This window comes from Puma concolor, chromosome E3, assembly GCF_028749965.1.
Source record: "Puma concolor isolate L17-30 chromosome E3, mPumCon1.1.hap2, whole genome shotgun sequence".
Lineage (NCBI taxonomy): Eukaryota > Metazoa > Chordata > Mammalia > Carnivora > Felidae > Puma > Puma concolor.
Genome location: NC_141682.1, coordinates 28,041,853 through 28,060,045, shown reverse-complemented (window position 1 = coordinate 28,060,045; position 18,193 = coordinate 28,041,853). Strand labels below are relative to the sequence as shown.

At 40.9% G+C, this 18,193-nt stretch overlaps 1 protein-coding gene and 1 long non-coding RNA gene across 6 annotated transcripts in view; one reads left to right on the top strand and one right to left on the bottom strand.

Annotated features, from left to right (window-relative positions):
* Nucleotides 1-18,193, top strand: part of LOC147573087 (uncharacterized) — a 476,171-nt gene that overhangs the window by 268,957 nt on the left and 189,021 nt on the right. The window lies entirely within an intron of this gene.
* Nucleotides 1-18,193, bottom strand: part of SMG1 (SMG1 nonsense mediated mRNA decay associated PI3K related kinase) — a 140,451-nt gene that overhangs the window by 14,143 nt on the left and 108,115 nt on the right. For all 5 annotated transcript variants that reach the window (XM_086692960.1, XM_086692961.1, XM_086692959.1 and 2 more), the window contains 17 exons: nucleotides 17,458-17,680; nucleotides 15,299-15,545; nucleotides 14,666-14,895; nucleotides 13,094-13,342; nucleotides 12,454-12,592; nucleotides 12,257-12,366; nucleotides 11,918-12,136; nucleotides 10,916-11,106; nucleotides 9,770-9,942; nucleotides 9,342-9,621; nucleotides 8,604-8,876; nucleotides 8,139-8,373; nucleotides 7,648-7,874; nucleotides 4,146-4,296; nucleotides 3,858-4,047; nucleotides 3,000-3,469; nucleotides 109-246 (listed from right to left, as the gene is read on the bottom strand). In XM_086692960.1, coding sequence (XP_086549086.1) covers nucleotides 109-246; nucleotides 3,000-3,469; nucleotides 3,858-4,047; nucleotides 4,146-4,296; nucleotides 7,648-7,874; nucleotides 8,139-8,373; nucleotides 8,604-8,876; nucleotides 9,342-9,621; nucleotides 9,770-9,942; nucleotides 10,916-11,106; nucleotides 11,918-12,136; nucleotides 12,257-12,366; nucleotides 12,454-12,592; nucleotides 13,094-13,342; nucleotides 14,666-14,895; nucleotides 15,299-15,545; nucleotides 17,458-17,680 — 3,745 coding nt within the window. The remainder of the gene's footprint in view (nucleotides 1-108; nucleotides 247-2,999; nucleotides 3,470-3,857; nucleotides 4,048-4,145; nucleotides 4,297-7,647; nucleotides 7,875-8,138; nucleotides 8,374-8,603; nucleotides 8,877-9,341; nucleotides 9,622-9,769; nucleotides 9,943-10,915; nucleotides 11,107-11,917; nucleotides 12,137-12,256; nucleotides 12,367-12,453; nucleotides 12,593-13,093; nucleotides 13,343-14,665; nucleotides 14,896-15,298; nucleotides 15,546-17,457; nucleotides 17,681-18,193) is intronic.

Below are 18,193 nucleotides of genomic sequence, written 5' to 3'. Positions count from 1 at the left end.
CAAGGACAGACGGGCAGATACACTGAACCACGGAGCACCGACACGTCACCACGGTGCAGGTGCTCTCTCAAAGTAAATGTGCTGCAAGTAAGGTCTGACCGAACACACCTGAACTGTTGCAATTGAAGTTTCAATTTGGCTCAGAGTATGGAGTTTCTTTTTCATGCTGGTTAGGATGGCAGACCGAGGGGGAGGTGTGACTGACACGGCTTGTGGTCTATTGATAAGGAGGTCTTCATGCTGCCACTGTTCAAAGAAAAAGCAATGTAATAAAATCAGCAGGAAAAAAAACCTTTAGATAAAGAGATGGGAGGTATGAATTAGGACTGGGGGAAAGGAAAAAAAAAAAAAACAAAAACAGCTGCAGCAAAGCGAGGCAGGCAGAGAAGTGTAAGTGCAAAATTACAAAATGATCACAACCAGGTGGAAAGTTTCCTAATGTAGAGAATGGCTGATAAATTTCTTCAATCAGTGAAATGCAACATCTAAGTAATAATTCTGAAGATATTTCCAAGTCTGTAAAAAAGTTTAGTATACAACCTCCCCCAAAAGACATCTCCAGTTAAGAGATCGGAACGGGTACTGGGGGGTGGGGAGGGGTTGTCCAGCATAAGGCTACAGAAGTGATTAAAAGAAATGATGGCAGGAGTCACAGAACAAAGACTTCTCCGGAGAAGAAAGGGGCAGGCAGTTGCTGACAGAGGGTCAAGCGCCTTCCATTTCAAGGGTGACCCCAGAAGGCCAACTGGGCTATAATTTAAAAGTAATACATTGCGCTTTTATTAAAATGATGGACAGCTGTTCAGATGAACAAAACTGAAAGGCTTTTTTATGTTTTCCATACGGCTGTCAATTTTTAAGGAAATAAACTAAAACGTATCAAATAATGAAACTTTCAACATCACACTTTTTAGAAGAAAAAATTTTAAAAACTCCGTGTTAAAAAGACTATTAATACATAATGAAAACAACTTCAAAATCTGAATAAATTAGTTTTCTTAATTCATGAGCTAAAAAAAACAGCTATTGATAAAACCGCAAAGAGAAGGAAATACACTGGTTCCTCACACTGGGCTATAACCACGAATTCCACCACCGGAAAGCAGCTTCAACATAAATGATACCAAAAAACCACTGTCTGTACCAAAACAGACCCCAAGAAAATGGCAGTCCCCAAATATTACTCTATGAGTTATATAACCTGTTTGAAGCTACTGATAATATTGAAGCCTGTATTGGCGGGGGTGGGGGTGGGGGTGGGGGAATAGCTACAATTTATACTGTGCTTAGTGTCTTAAACAGAACATAACTTTTTTTTAACATTTACTTTTAATGTTTATTTTTTGAGAGAGAGCACGCACGAGTGCACGCATGAGAGTAGAGGGAAGGGGCAGAGAGAGAGGAAGACAGAAGCCAAAAGAGCACAGTGCGGGGCTCAAACCCACAAGCTGTGAGATGATGACTCAAGCAGAAGTCGGATGCTTAACCGACTGAACCACCCAGGTACCCCTTTAACGTTTATTTTTGAGAGAGAAAGAGAAAGAGAGAGAAAGAGAGAGAGAAAGAAAAAGGAAAGAGAGAGAGAAAAAGGAAAGAGAGAAAGAAAAAGGAAAGAGAGAAAAAGGAAAGAGAGAAAGAAAAAAGAAAAAGAGAAGAAAAGAAAAAAGAAAAGAGAAAAGAAAAAGAAAAGAAAAAAGAAAAGAAAAGAAAAAAAAAGAAAAGAAAAGAAAAGAAAAGAAAAGAAAAGAAAAGAAAAGAAAAGAAAAGAAAAGAAAAGAAAAGAAAAGAAAAGAAAAGAAAAGAAAAGAAAAGAAAAAACAGAGAGCATGAATGGTGGAGGGGCAGAGAGAGGGGCAGGGAGACACGGAATTCGAAGCAGGCTCCAGGCTCTGAGCTGTCAGCACAGAGCCCAACACAGGGCTCAACCCCACGAATCACGAGATCAGGACCTGAACCAAATCGGATGCCTGAGCCACCCAACTGTCCCGAACATCATTTTTTTTTTTTTTTTTGAAGTTTATTTATCTATTTTGAGAGGGGGGTGGAGAGAAAATCCAAGCAGGTTCTGCACTGACAGCCTATTCAGGGCTCCATCTCACGATCCGTGACATCATGACCTGAACTGAAAGGAAGAGTCAGGCTCAAATGACTGAGCCACCCAACATTCCATATAGAACATCATTTGGGGGAGAGGGGGGAGCGGCGGATTTTTTAAAGTTTATTTATTTTTGAGAGCGAGAATCGCAAGCAGGCTCCGCGCACCTCCCCAAGCCCACCCCAGTGCAGAGCCCAATGTGGGGCTTGAACTCACAAAACACGAGATCGTGACCTGAGCGGACACCAAGAGTCAGATGCCTGATCAACTGAGCCACCCAGGTGCCCCTAGAACATTTTTAACCCTCATGGTCCTGAACCTTTGTGAGAGGTACTGTCCCCACCTTAGGGAAGTTAAACTCAGATTCATATACCTGAATCCAAATCCATCTCACCCCCAAAGCCTGTGCTATCATACTGGCCCCCTAACTAATCAAGGACAAAAACCGGCTTCTCAAAAAAACAATTTCCAAATGATGAAAGATTCATGCACAAAGTTGGTAACACATCAAGAGAGCATCAGGGAAACAGAACAGAAGTCACCTTAGAAATCATCTTAATTACACGTTAAATCATATAGGAGGCACATTCACATAACAAATAAATTCAACCATTAGAAATTATATTTACAAGCAATACTTAATGACACAGACAATACCAAACATACAACGCTGATGGAGATGAATTCAAAGGTCACAAAGTGTAAACACAAAACACTCTCCACTACATGGAACACAGACAAGGAATAACAGGAAAGAAACACCAAAATTCCAAAAAGCTGGGTTTGCTGCAAGCTGGCACAATCCAGGATGTTTATATTTTTTTCCCCTTACATTGTTTTATATTAATCTCCCCAGATTTTCAAATTCCTACATTGGGGAAAACCACACTCGAAAAATACTTACTTGAAACATGGCAATATGCAGCTGAACACGCTGCAGGCTTGTCTTACAAGAAGAAATACTGGTTTCCAGCCTGCGCACCAAATCATGCTTCTTCCAGGCAGTGTCGTAAGAACTCGCTAACACCGTCGCCCTGTTCATGACCAATTGAGAGAACTTTCCGATCTGGATGTTGTGCTCCACTGCTTTCTTACAAAGATCATCAACAGAAACTTTGCTTTCAGCACCAAAATCCTTCGCCTCTACTTGAGCAATAATGTCTACACCTAGAGCACTGATAAAACTGCAGAGGGTGAGTCCTAGGGCTTGGTTGGGAAGTCCAATCAAGAGCTGCCTCACGAAGTCAGCCGTGAATGCCTTTATAGGTTTGGCCATCTGGTCTTCACTGAAACAAGAGTTTCTAAAAAGGGTTTTCACATTGACCATCTGAACAGGACCATTTACAGTATTCTGATCTTCAAGCGAACTTGATCCTAAAAAAAGAAAAGCTTTTTAAAGTATTTCATGCAAAGCAAAATAAGGTGACAGTACTGCTTATTTAACAACAAGACTTGGGGAGCCTGGGTGGCTCAGTCGATCGGGCGTCTGACTTCAGCTCAGGTTGTGATCTCACAGCTCGTAAGTTCGAGTCCCCGTCAGACTCTGAGCTGAGCGTGTTTCAGATTCTGTGTCTCCCTCTCTCTCTGCCCCTCCCCCAGCTCACACTCTGTCTCCCTAAGAACTAAATAAACATAAACAAATAAAAAAAATAAAAAAAATTAAAAAAGACTTAATGAACATACAATTATATTAAGCCTACCCCATCCTACACAACTAAATTCTACACAACTAAATCCGACACGTTTAAATGTGAAGTATTACCTGACAAAGTTTTAGAAAAGGTACCACAGAGCCTGAAGAACTCCTTAATTGTCTGTAGTCTTTTTAGAAAGAAAATTTCTTCTAGCACCTGCCGGTGATTATCATCATCAAAAAAATTGACTTGGGTGCTCCTAGCTTCCCTTATAATGTCAATCTTTCGCCAAGCTATGGGAATTTCCATCTTGTTTAACTATGTAAAAAAGAAGAAAAGTTCATTTCTCCACTCTTTGTACTGTGAACAACTACTTTACTACACTTGCGTTATTTATTCATAAAGTCAATATTTACCTTTTCAATTAGTAAACCAAAAGCAGTTTCCACTTGGGCAAACATGCCATCAAATGCTACCAACAGCATCTGGCCAGCTGACATTTTTGGTGTTTCATCAACTGAACCATTTCTTGGTTGGATTAATTCACCATATTGAGCATGAAGTATTCTAGAGAAAAAGAAAAGGGAATTAAAATCCTACCTGAAGAGTAGTACGTTTGAGAGAGAACACACAGAAGGTCAACAAGTGTCAGAGCCGGCTAACATGTAATCTAGAAAACAAATCTTGTTGGGGCGCCTGGGTGGCGCAGTCGGTTAAGCGTCCGACTTCGGCCAGGTCACGATCTCGCGGTCCGTGAGTTCGAGCCCCGCGTCAGGCTCTGGGCTGATGGCTCAGAGCCTGGAGCCTGTTTCCGATTCTGTGTCTCCCTCTCTCTCTGCCCCTCCCCCGTTCATGCTCTGTCTCTCTCTGTCCCAAAAATAAATAAACGTTGAAAAAAAAAAATTAAAAAAAAAAAAAGAAAACAAATCTTGTTGCGTGAAGAGTGTTAACGGTAAAACGGCATGTAGTGTCCACCATAATGTGAAGTTAATGATTCCAATTCAGTATTAGTAATTGATCATGTGATTAAATTTAATGCAAACTTGAATTATAACAATTTTTAAAAGAACTACATAAGATATTACAGTCTCATTTTATACAAAGAATGTAAAATAATATAGCCTCCCAATAACTGTCAAGAATCACACAATTCTGAAGTTGGAGGACTTAGCAAAAATTGTCCAGGATGTTCACACTACTGTCACATGACCGAGCCAACTACAGGCAGTAAACTCAGATGCCTGCCATCTTTGGCAAGCTTGGTTTTGAATAATGCATAGTCTGAGCATAGGTTTTCAGAAATTCACCCTGCTCATCACTGTTAACTTAAGACTTACAAAGTGGCTTATGGATCAAGACACTATTCCAAAATTTTTATATAAAAAAAAATCAAAAACAGCACTCCTAGTACCTACAACTAGTATCAGTTTATGTCACTAATGTTAACTAGATTGTCAACTTTATCACACAGAAACTGCTACAAAACTATTAAGAGAATTTAAAAACTAGGCTAACCAGAGCAATTTCTTCTTTTTTTTTAATATACGAAATTTATTGTCAAATTGGTTTCCATACAACACCCAGTGCTCATTCCAAAAGGTGCCCTCCTCAATACCCATCACCCACCCTCCCCTCCCTCCCACCCCCCATCAACCCTCAGTTTGTTCTCAGTTTTCAAGAGTCTCTTATGCTTTGGCTCTCTCCCACTCTAACCTCTTTTTTTTTTCCTTCCCCTCCCCCATGGGTTTCTGTTAAGTTTCTCAGGATCCACATAAGAGTGAAAACATATGGTATCTGCCTTTCTCTAACCAGAGCAATTTCTAATGGAAAAAAGAGCTACAACATGCTATAAAATTTTCCTTAAGATGATGAAAGTTTCTCCAAAACAAGGTACAAATATAAGCTGTAACAGAACCAAGCATGAAGATAGTCACCCAACTCACACAAAACAGTGGACAATCATCCATTTGAGGTAAGGGAAATCTGAATTAGATATTAAAGGGAGATAAATGAGGGCTGAAATACAGTGAGAAAGAAAGGTGTACTGATCTACATTTCACATTTGAAATAATGCTAAAAATTAAATGATAAAGATGTTAGGCAAATAATCTAAACCATCGTCTAACTGACATTTATAATAATTACACTCTTTTTTTTATTGTATGGTGAAGTAACTACAAGTAAACATAAAATAGGAAAACTGTGAGTGCAGAAAACACTAAAAATTATTGTTAACATTTTAGGTCAAGTAGCAGCACCATGATTAAGAAAAATAAGTTTAGGGGCTCCTGAGTGGGTCGGTTGGTTCAGCGTCCAACTTCAGCTCAGTTCATGATCTCACAGTTTGTGAGTTCAAGCCTTGCATTGGGGTTCTGTGCTGGCAGCTCAGAGCCTGGAGCCTGCTTCAGATTCTGGGTCTCCCTCTCTCTCAAAAACAAACATTAAAAAAAAATTTTTTTTTTAATAAAAATAAGTTTATATTTTAGATACATATACTTCCTACAGTATTTAAGAATGAAAAGATACCTGCTTCAAACTAATTGGGGTAGTACAATTAAAAAAAAATTTTTTTTTTCTTAACGTTTATTTAGTTCTGAGAAAGAGAGAGAGAGCAGGGGAGGGGCAGAGAAAGAGGGACACACAGAATCCAAAGCAGGCTCTGGGCTCCAAGCCAGCAGCACAGAGCATCACCCGGAGCTCGAACCCACGAACTGCGAGATCATGACCTGAGCCGAAATTGGACCCTTAGCCGACTGAGCCACCCAGGCGTCCCAGGGCGGTACAATTTAAACAAATAATTTAGGGGCGCCTGGGTGGCGCAGTCGGTTAAGCGTCCGACTTCAGCCAGGTCACGATCTCGCGGTCCGTGAGTTCGAGCCCCGCGTCAGGCTCTGGGCTGATGGCTCGGAGCCTGGAGCCTGTTTCCGATTCTGTGTCTCCCTCTCTCTCTGCCCCTCCCCCGTTCATGCTCTGTCTCTCTCTGTCCCAAAAATAAATAAATGTTGAAAAAAAAAATAAAAAATAAATAAAATCCAATAAACAAATAATTTAAACAACTTAAACAGATGCAGATAATACCCAAAGGTGGTAAAACAAAAGTTCATTCTACTATTCTACTTTCTTTAATCTTTGAATTTTCTCATGGAGGAAGCACGGCAGGTCAATCCATTTCAACTCCCTCAATTATACTTTCTGGGGTCAACTGCACACGAGAATGCCAAAGAAAGATGTCTTGAGTCACCAGAGATAAAGGGACTTAAACCATGGGGATAGTGCATGGCTGGAAGAACCACCCCACCTTTACAGGTTCCAAGGTCAAACTGTTTTTCTAGATTTATGAGATGAAAAACACAGCGTTCAGTATCTAAAACAAACAATAAAATTTAAGCAAATTTAAAAGTCTTCACCTGAAGTGAGCTGTATACTCCATTAGCTAACTAAACTGGCGCATGTGATTTCATGGAGTTCTGAGGGCTGGCTTAAAAAATACTACACTCCACTCCGTGTGTATTCACATGGTGAAACACCACCCACGCACGCGTCGTGTATGTGTTAGAACGGCACGGAGCTACACACACACAAACAAGCGCGTGAGTAACTGGTGAAACCTCAGGAAGCCCTGCTGACCGCGGCAACATCCCTTTCGCGGTGCTGCCACAGCCCATCAGTAGGCAAGATGCTAACGCTGCAGGATGGATGAAGCGTGAGCGAGATGTCCCTGCACACAGTTTTTACGACTTCCTGAGAACCTGTAGTTATTCCCAAATAAAAGTTTTTTAAAGATAAGTAAGCATTTGCAAGTAATTGTATCTGCTGTAAAATTAAAACTGAACTCAGAGTAGAGTAAGAGCTCAGAACCCCTTTATCTGGCTTCCCCATCTCTTTCCCAAGAAAATTGCACAGTTAGCATTCACTTGCCTGGCTACATCGATGTAATGAGCATGTGTTTCTTCCTCGAGTCCCATAGCTGCATTTCTTAAGTAGGCCTGAAGAGATTCAACTAGAGTCTGCAGGGGAACGCCATCAGTGGTCTGCTCAATAAGACTGTCCAGCTCATGAAGCATACTTTCTAATGTGTACTCTCCTTTCATCAAACATCTCAGTGCTTCTGGAAATATGATTTGCCGGAAATTTGAATTTAATTCCTATAAATATGTGAGAAATATATTTTAATGTTTTCTGAGTTTAGATAAGTTACATATTTACAGGCTTAATGCCATATATTAAGAACTTATGCAACTATAACCAACTTATGGCCACAAACCTCTCAGTGATCTTTAAGCGACCAATGAAGCAGGATTAAAAGGGGAGAAGTCAAATTGCCTTTCTGAACCAAAGATGTAAGAAGTACGGTGTTCAACTGATCTAAAACAAATTCATCAACTTTAAGCTAACTTAAAAGTGCTCACCTGAAGGGAGGTGTATACTCCGTTGGCCAGGTGAACCGCCTCAGAAGCTTCCAGGGGGTTCGGGATGTCTAAGTCCTGCGGCACCAGGTGGCACTGCTTCAGTAACTGCACCAGACACGTGACGTTCCCGCTCATGCTGCAGAGCTCCTCCAGGAACCAGGCTCCGTCCCGAGAGGTCAGATCCACCAGTTGCTCTCCCGCGCTTGAAGCTGCACCTTCCATCATCAGGTTCCGCCTAAACTCAATTAAATATTTGTACAGTGAAACCGACCCAGCTACCCTCACTCACAAAAGCGAATGCCTCAACACTGGAAAGGAAGTAAAGCAGTTGTGACGTCAAGCAAGACCCAGGACAGCACAGAATACCTTAAGTTGGGGATTAAACAAAAGACCAGTGAAATCGCAAATAAACATCAATGTTTTCAAGACAACGAAACGGTCTCCACAGGAGGCTGGCTGACTCACCTTGTGAGGGTACAAAGGGCCGAAATAATAACACTCGCTAGACTCAAAGATCCTTCTTCTCCATTCTCGTGAAGAAAAACTTTAATACAACGTTCAATTTCTTTCAATTGATCTTCACAGACAGGCACAGTGACAGCTTCTTGTTTCAAGCGTTCCACTTGCCTAATAAGCCTGCTGTTGATGTCAGCTGCATACCGCTGCAGAGTCATTTCGGTGGCAGTGATGAACTGACACACTGTTGGGGGGGGCTGGGGGGCATACTGCATTTCGTATCTATAAAACCAGAGAGAGGCGCTTGTTTACAACACAACCACACTGGACCCAGGGCGACATGGGGTATCGCATATGATCCTCAAACCTTAAACAGGAGAAATCGTGATTTCCATTTTTACAGCCAAGTCTTAGGAACTGAAGTAACGTTCCATGATGACTCGTTAATGAGGGACAGATCAATGTTTGAGTTTAGCTCTCTTGACCCAGATCCCCGTCAGTGGCTAAAAAGACTCCGACACTGGGATCCACTTTATTTAATGAGGAAAACCACACTGTCTTAGGAGGGAAAGCATGAGCTCAGATTCTCCTCAAACCAAGAAAAAAGTGACTCCGTTTAAAACCCCATCCATCAACCCATTCTCGCAGAAAAAATGAAATATCATGCACACATAATGATAATCATTTGAACACAGCTTTGCTTCCAATCGCAGGAGAAGTTAAGCAAATGAAGCATGACCAACTCACTTCCTGTAGAGCTCTTGACAGCGCTCTACTGTGATGTTACAGATGAGCTCTTCCATCCAGGTCTTCCACTGTTCAATCCGATGTTTCTGAAATATGGCCTTGGGGTACTGCAGAGCCACGGTCGCATAGTGATGCAGCTGCTCCAGGCAGCCCCGGAGCACGGAGCGCCGCTGCTGGAGAAGGGCGCCCACCTCCCCCTCCAGCTGCTCGCACTGGCTGATCAAGTGGGCCTGGCCGGCATTCTGTAGAAAGGCTGTCGCTGGCACATAGCTCGGAGGACCTTTTGGTGAAAGAGGACTATTAACACCAGTGCAACTATTCCCACCCAGCAGTCACTGCAAGGAGCACAAAGCAGAACCCCACACATAACAAAACAACCCCCGATTCACAGGCTCACGTGTGTATCTAAAATAAATCAAAACCCATACCAAGGTCCATTTGTGTGCTGATCTCCTGAAGCAAACTTGCAAGCTGTGTTGCTTCTAAATTATTGAACGCAGCCTGATAATGTGTTATCCACTGTTCAAATTCATTGAGCTTCACCTGGATTGCTTCCTGAACAGCCCTTTGCTGAGTCTGTAGTTGAGTGTGTTCAGAATACCTAACAGGAAGGGAAAACATTTTTTAATTGGTTCTTTCTTCTACGTACTTTCATAACCTTGATTTTGCTCATACTTGGGACTGCCTAGTAAGCTCCCTTTTCAATCTTGAGGGCAGTGCTCAAACGTAATACCTTACTTCTCTGATTTTTTCCCGTAACTCTCTCAACTATACTCACAACATTCTAAATAAAATTCTACCATACCTTCCAGGTTTTGAGTTCTCTTCAGCATAAAAGACAAGAAGGTTGACAGATCTTTTGAATCTCACAGACTCGTGCAATGTGTTGCATCTGCATATTTACCGCTTACTGAGCACCTACCTACTCTGTACGAGGTTCATTCACTTAGATCATTCTAGTTTAATGCTTAACTCGGCAAAGTGGATAACATACCTGCCACTGTACTAATGAATAAGGACTCAGACACAGACTGTAGAGAGAAAACCCAGGTTTGCCTGAATCCAAGTTCATATTCTAACCACTATACCCACCCATCTCCCATAGTTACATGCTCAAACATGTGAATATAAAAAAGCAGAAAATTTAAATGAATTTTTGTGCATTAACATTTTGAAACTGCAGTCCTTGGGAGTATTTTTATAATTTATGCAAACTGCTGTAATAATTCTAATTCAGGTTGACAATGTTTACACAAATGTGAAAATTCTCCTTCATGGCAAATATTAAGAAACAAGAGCTTGGGGCTCCTCGGTGGCTGTCAGTTAAACATCTGACTTGGGCTCTCAAGTCATGATCTCACAGTTCACGGGTTCTGTGCTGACAGCTTGGAGCCTGGAGCCCACTTCATATGCTTTGTCTCCCTCTCTCTTTGTCCCTCCCTCTCTCATGCTCTGTTTCTCCCTCTCCCTCCTTCCCTCCCTCCCTCTCGCTCTCTAAAATACATAAACATTAAAAAAACCTTTTTTTTTTTTTTTTTTTTTTTTTAAGAAACAAGAGTTCAACACTTTTAAACCTGTGTTGCAGAGTGTGAGAAGGATGGTCCACTCCTTCCGCTCCTTCTAGAAACTCTATTTCTTCTAGCAGTTTGCCCTGCAGTTTTTCCACATCTGTCAGTTGCTCTTGCAAGCTTAGGTATTCATCTAAGCTGCTGTCCAGCTTGGGAAGCACAACCAGCATCTCATCCCTGTTCTTAAACCAGTTCACCTGTAGAAAGATAATTATGATTAGAAAGATTCTTATAGGGTCAACTGTGAGACAGCATGACACGTGCCAGAAGGAACGTGTTAGATGAACACCCTGTCCCTGACAGGGTGATGGTATCACCTGCATTTTACAAATAAAGATAAGCAGGGCGTTCAAGTTCACACAGCTGTAGTAAACGGGGACTCAAATCCCACAATAGCATGTAGTTACCACCAAGGCACACAAAACAGTGTTGGCATCACTGGCTACCACAATACTAAGATTAAGACTGACGGGAGGCTATCTAATTAAAGAACACCTAAAACAATCACTGGTAAACACACTGCAGTGTATTAAAAAAGGTCTAATTTTTTTCAATTCATGAACCCATCTCCAACAAACGGGAGTGTGATCGTGGGCCTTTGTGCACAACACAAATGTGTTGGCAGCATTTCCTACTAATAAGACATCAAATCGCCCTATTCCGCTGCCCTTTCAATGTTGTACATGACAGTCCTCCAAAAAAATTTTTTTTAAAGATAGCTTTAGAGGCATGTGGGTGGCTCAGTTGGTTACACGTCTGACTTTAGCTCAGGTCAGGATCCCGCGGCTCATGGGTTCGAGCCCCAAGTCGGGCTCTGTGCCAACAGCTCGGAGCCTAGGGCCTGCTTCAGAGTCTGTGTCTCCCTCGCTCTCTGCCCCCACCCCGCTGAAAAAATAAACATTAAAAAAAAATACTATTCCTATGAAAATAACTAAATCAACAGAGTTTCACCCACTTTTTGATGGACATGTTAACACTAAAGAAGACGGTGACTGTCACTGCCCTCACCTTAATTTCAGCTACTCTGGAAGAAAAGAGGCTGCGGGTGATCTCTCGCTCCATCTCTCTCTTGCTCTGCTTGCTCTCGGCCTGCTGGCCGCCTCCACCGTACACAGCGCCAGCAAACCCGGCCTCGCCCCCCGCCGTCCAGTCCACCAGAGGGTCATACACAAAGGCCTCCAGCAAAGTCAGCAGAGTCTCTCTGCCACGCCGCATAATGTGTAGAACCTGTTTTTAGAGAAGTTTCAATCAGGCTTTCCCCCAGTTTCCTCACTGAAATGCAGTCTTTCATTCCACAAGATCTGTTAATTTAACAGGTACGTGAAAAGGTGGAGAGAAACAGCGTACCTGCTCGCATGAAAGCCTAAAAACACCTTCTACTCCAGTTACACCCAGGGCCGTTTCAATGTTCTGTGTCATTCGGAAAGGGACCTTCTCAGGAACTCTAAGGCTTTTACCTTGAAAAGACAAATGGTTCTATTTTTGTCCTTTCACCAAAAACATCTGACCCACACGTAAATGTAAAAAGTCCAATTTGATTTTACCTTTTTCAAAGCAAACGTTGTAGTCTATGTGAACCACCTCTCCAGTTGTCATATCTATGAGAACGTTATCCAGATGTCTGTCTCCAAGGCCAATTATGTATCCGACCATAGACATGACTGCAGTAGATCTGGCGTAAGACTAAACAAGAGGGTAAAGGGTGGGGAGAGCAGGCTGTAACACCATCAGCAAATCTCCTTCCAAAACAGACTGGACGCTTCAAAATTCCCAACACCATAACCCCGCTCCCTCATTTCTAACTAGCTGGCACTCCTCGGGGCTGCTATGAGCGGTCACGGAGGCTCTGCGCTGAGCAGCAGCACACAACACTGTGGTCCTTGTTGGTCGTGCTCAGTATCAGAATGCTGGATTTTAAAATCAAACTATTTTCAGTCTCCCTAGTTTTTCCTTTTCTCAAATTTTTATTCTTTCGTTCCATCCATAATCCCCTCTGTTCTGCCCACACACAGTCATGGCCACGCCTCATAAAAATAAGTGCACATAAGATTCAAATACAGTTCTCGAATTTCCACGTCTGGAGGGAGACAAGGGGGAAGAGAAGGACGGTGAACAACACACACAAGATAGGAAACAGGCAAAAGAAACAGCAATATTGATTACAGTCCCAAACAAAACACATACCTGTGTGACTCTCCACCATTCATCAGGGGTGGTACAAGATGACCAAAGCTCTTTAGCAAGAAGATTGGGGGGGGTGGCCTCCATTAACTCTTCTAATACCGCCTTCATTACATGAAGAGGCCAATCTCGTCGGGACACATCCAAACTAAGTCCAACTGCTTTTAAAGCAGGGCCAATTTTACTATAATAAAGTTCACTAGGACGAGGTACAATTCCCGGATTCTGAGGAGTTTGGTAGGAATCTTGGGCCTTAAAAAAAAAATTTTTTTAAGAAAAAAAATTAACTTTATTTAAACAAAGGTTACTTGGAATATAAAGTAGTATGTTAAAAACTGATTTTTGAGTGGCATTCTCCATCTATCTAGCCAACTTATACACACCAAACAGGTAATTCTTCTGGAAGTTCCATCTTTCTTACAATCTACACATCTTTCTCTTAATTAACTACTATGACTTTATTGGAAACTTGGTCTACTGTTCTATTTTCTCGAGGTTCAATTCAAACTCAACATCCAATTTACATTCTTCTTTGTAACATACAATTCTATTTAAAATTAGTCGTTAATTTGGAATGCCTGGGTGACTCAGTAGGTTAAGCATCCTACTTTTGATTTCTTTGGCTCAGGTCATGATCTCGCGGTTTTTGAGTTCAAGCCCCACGTGAGACGCTGTGCTGACCGTCTGGAGCCTGCTTGGTATTCTCTCTTTCTCCCTGTCTCTGCCCCTCCCCCACACGTGTGCGCTCTTGCTCCCTCTCTCAAAATAAACTTCAAATCTATCATTAATGAATGCACAAATTTCATTCTTCACTGATCAAGTCATTTAACAACATTCAGACAAATATTTAGGTAGTCCCTAATTCCCATCGCTAATCTACCCCCCAATAATTGTTCTGTAGTCTTCTATGCTTATTTTTTAAACTCGACTCCTTTCAAACTCTTGTTCCTTCCTATACCTAACCTAATTAGATTGTTTTGGCTAGATACGGAATCCTGAAGTTCAGACTAGAAAACTTACCTTGTATGTCTGTAGCACTTGGTACTGTTCCTGGCATATACTCAACACTCAGGTACTTAGCTACAATTAATGCTAAATTGAATCCCTAGTCTAAATCAAAATCATAAATTTCCCAGTCACAAAATCACATAATTAACCCTAAATATAAAGTTGTTTATTATTTACATCCTTAATTTAAAAGAACCTGGGTTTCCAAGCTGTTTCTTATTATAAGCTTAACTTAAAAGACTCTAGTAAGCCCAATAAAAAAGCATCAAGATGTTAAATATCAACTTACTGAGTGATTAATGACCATACTACCATCCTACCTGCTCCCCCCTGTATTTGTCTAGAACCAGACTGTCAAATGTCACCATTTCTTCCTCTTAAGTTTTTATAAAATGTGCCTCAGAAACACTTTCCCAGATACCTTAAATCTATCCTGTAACATATAAATTTTCCAAAACACTCAAGAACAGTAGCCTGTAAGCATTTCACACAGAACAAGAAAGAGACTAATATGCTTTTTTATGTATATTCAAATAAAAGTATATGCATATTTGAGTTTTAATCAACCTTCTGTGCTTGTAAGGCGGCCTCCCGTTGTTGCCATCGTTTGTAAAGACCAAATAAAGGTGTGGCTCCATCCACCCACTGGATTAGTCCTGATCGTGTTCCTAGCGGTGTTACAGAATAGTGTCGGGCATGGAAACGGGGCGTTTCCTGGCGATTGATTGTAGCAAACATGGTATTCACAATAGACAGGAATTGCATTATTCTCTCATCCAGATGTAAATCTTCCAATCCTATGGAAACAAAAGTTAAAGTAGCTAGAGTGGTGACCACATGGGTGTAAAGTGCAATGGGGTGGAGGGGCATGGGGGCTTACAAACACACACTTTTGTGTTTCTTCTCAGTTAACAGAAGCAGTCAAAAACTGAGAGCCAAAGAAGCACAATGACAGCATTAGAGAACATTCCATTTAGTCACAAGGTATTAAGACACTAGCATTATTAGCTGCACCTCATTTCTGCTTATATAAGTTCTTAAGCAAAGAGACAGTAGGAAATGGAAAAATCTTACTACACAGCCTCCAACCACTGCTATTCAAAATCACGGCCAGGCTATTCACCTGAAACAATCCTCTCCCATCACATTTCACACACAAAATCAGATTAATCAGATTAATGCTCTTCTTTTAAATCCCACCTTTGAAAAGGTAAGGATAGCTTTTCCCATCTGACCCCAGAAAGAGAAGTTTCTTTGGCTTGGTTTTGGTAGGTAAGATGGTGATGGTTCCGCCCACACTGTGGATTGTGACAGTGTCTCTAGCTGACACCTCTCCAGGAAGAGCAATTTCAGTGTTAGTCATGGCAGCCAGCCAGGGGCTGATTTCTTCAAGACGCAAGATGTAACTTGCACGTTTCTGTGCTCTCTGTTGCAAACTCAGCATTATCTATATTTAGGAGATGGGGAAAAACAAGTTCATGTTATCATTATAGCACTTATTTTCTTCCACATTCAACTGGCATAAAAGTAAACTTAACATACCAACACAGATACTTCTTATTGTAGTGCCTATACTTATTTGACGTTATGTATTTGGGCATCCTGAGAAGGGAAACAGTGGTGTGCGGATGTGACCTAAGTGATTTTTACTTTGTTCAGACCAACTTCTCTGTCCAAACAAGCAATGAAATCCCAGCAGATGGAAAGAAAGCACTAATTCAGCAACAAAATTCAGAGCTTCTAACAAGCTAATCCCCCCACTGTTAAGCTATGTTTGATCAGTGCCAAAACAAATCAATTAAGTCCTCACAATAGAGCAGATGTAACTGACAGCTGTTGGCTATCAAATAGATACACTGTTAGAGCTCTGACCACTTAAAGTATGTAGAATAACACCACAACCCCCTCTAATAATTTGCAGGGAGTGAATAGCATATGTAGGTGTATCCCTGCTTGCAGCTAACTCAATAATGTGCACCTGAATTAATGAACTCTGGATTCTGCTTTCATGTGAAAAATGTGTAATCAATCCTTAGCGAGCTTTGTTCCATAAAGGAAAAATACAACTGGGAACACCCCAAGTATCCACGACAGGACAATGGATACACTGTGGCATTTTCCCATATTAGATCAATGTTCACCTGCATACAAAATATGGATGGACCATTAAAAAAAAAGAAAAAAAAAACCCAATGCTAATCTATCAATTATGGAAGTAATAAAAACATACATGCATACACACACACATACACCATGTATACACACACACACATACACCATGTATACACACACACACATACACACATATACATACATACATACTGGTATACTGTATATAACCTCATTTATATTAAGTTAAAAACATCCTTTAGAAATGCATCAGTAAATAAAAACTATTTTTTAAAGTATTCTTCCTATCTCTTCCTCTGGTTTTCTTGGTTAATTTATTGACAAGGAGACACAGAAGCAAGGAACTGCTAATGGAACACAAGCAAACAAGTTTGGCTGGGCCACACACACAATGAACTTCAGTCTTCATGTTAGCCCTCTAGCCTTGTGCTTCTAGCTTACGTCCTATGAATTTAGCATGTACTCTAGTTTCCTCTAGATTGCACTTACTCATTAAAGTCAGGTGGACTTTCTTTCTACACTATCTTTTAATAGTTTTCTCATTGCTAAAGTTAAGGAAATTAGGAGTAAGGTAAGGGATAGAGAAAGAGAGAATGAAAGAAAGAAAAAGCTACAACATGATAAATGTTCTCCTAAAATAATGGTGCTGTTGCTGTACCAGGTCAAAGAAAATACACAATTAAGGGGACCAAAACATAAAAGACAGGATTCTCAAATATTTAAAAACGCCAATCATCCCCAAGTAGCCTATGCAGAACCGATTTCAAAACAGTTACTTACAAAAATTGATGTTGTTCCATGTGAACATTTTGTCTGTTATAAATATTTAATAACAAAAAAAGAGGAATATTCAATACCCACCCCAAAGAAAACTATATAGGTACAAGGTTAAATTTTATAATCTTTATGAAAACAATAAAGCAAGCAATCAATATTTAGTTCAAGGCCAGACCTCTTCCTTGGTTAATTTTTTACAGTATATTCTTCCTTAGTGTGAACCCTCTACAGATAAAAGTTTGCTGCCCTAGGCCCACTCACCGCCAAATTCTCAAAATAAAGAGAACACCTTTCTTTCTCCATATTCCTTATAAGCAACTGGTCATAGGTTGCCTTCTAGGGGCCTACAAAAGTCTTCTTTCACATTGCAGGTAAGGAGAGTCCCCATATTTAAATTCTGTATCTCATACGGAATTTCCCATTCTAGTAGCATTCTTGAGATTTTTCTGTACCTCTTTAAAGGGAATCCAGCTGCTTCCAGGCTTTGCGGGATTGGAGGGTGTCTTCAGTTTTTCAAGAGCATTTTCAATTGCTTCACCATAGTTATCCTGAAACCACTTTTCATGAGGTGTCTCCGCAGGGGCCGCGGTGATGCTCCTCACATGCTCCAAAGCGAACACAATGGGCTTCATCAAAGCCGTGTGCTTTTCCCGCATGATAGCAATTTTCTCTTCTCTGGCCAGGGAGGCATAAAGAGTTTTACAAACATGGAACAGTTTAAATGCATCAAGTGCAAGTAAATACTATCAGAGAGTAAGCTAAATAAATAAAATACTGGCAAAATAACTTACTAACACAGCACTGTAAAATATCCAGCACATGAAAGAGGAAGCTTTTTTCAACAACTGGTACTGGGAAAACTGGACATCCACTTGCAAAAGAATGAAGCCAGACCCTTACCTTCCTTATACGACATGCAAAAAAATAACTCAAAATGGATCAAAGACCTTAAGAGCTAAGACTTTAAAACTCTTAGGAAAAAAAATGTAGAGGAAAGGCTTCTGGCCGCTGGATTTGGCAACAATTTCTCAACAAAAGGCAAAACAGAAAAACCGGGCTACTATATCAAACTCCACTTACGTGCATCAAAAGATACTATTAAGACACTGAAAAGAACGCGCAAAAGGGGAGAAAATATTTGCAAATCATACACGTGAAAGGGGGTTAATATTGAGAATTACAGAGAGA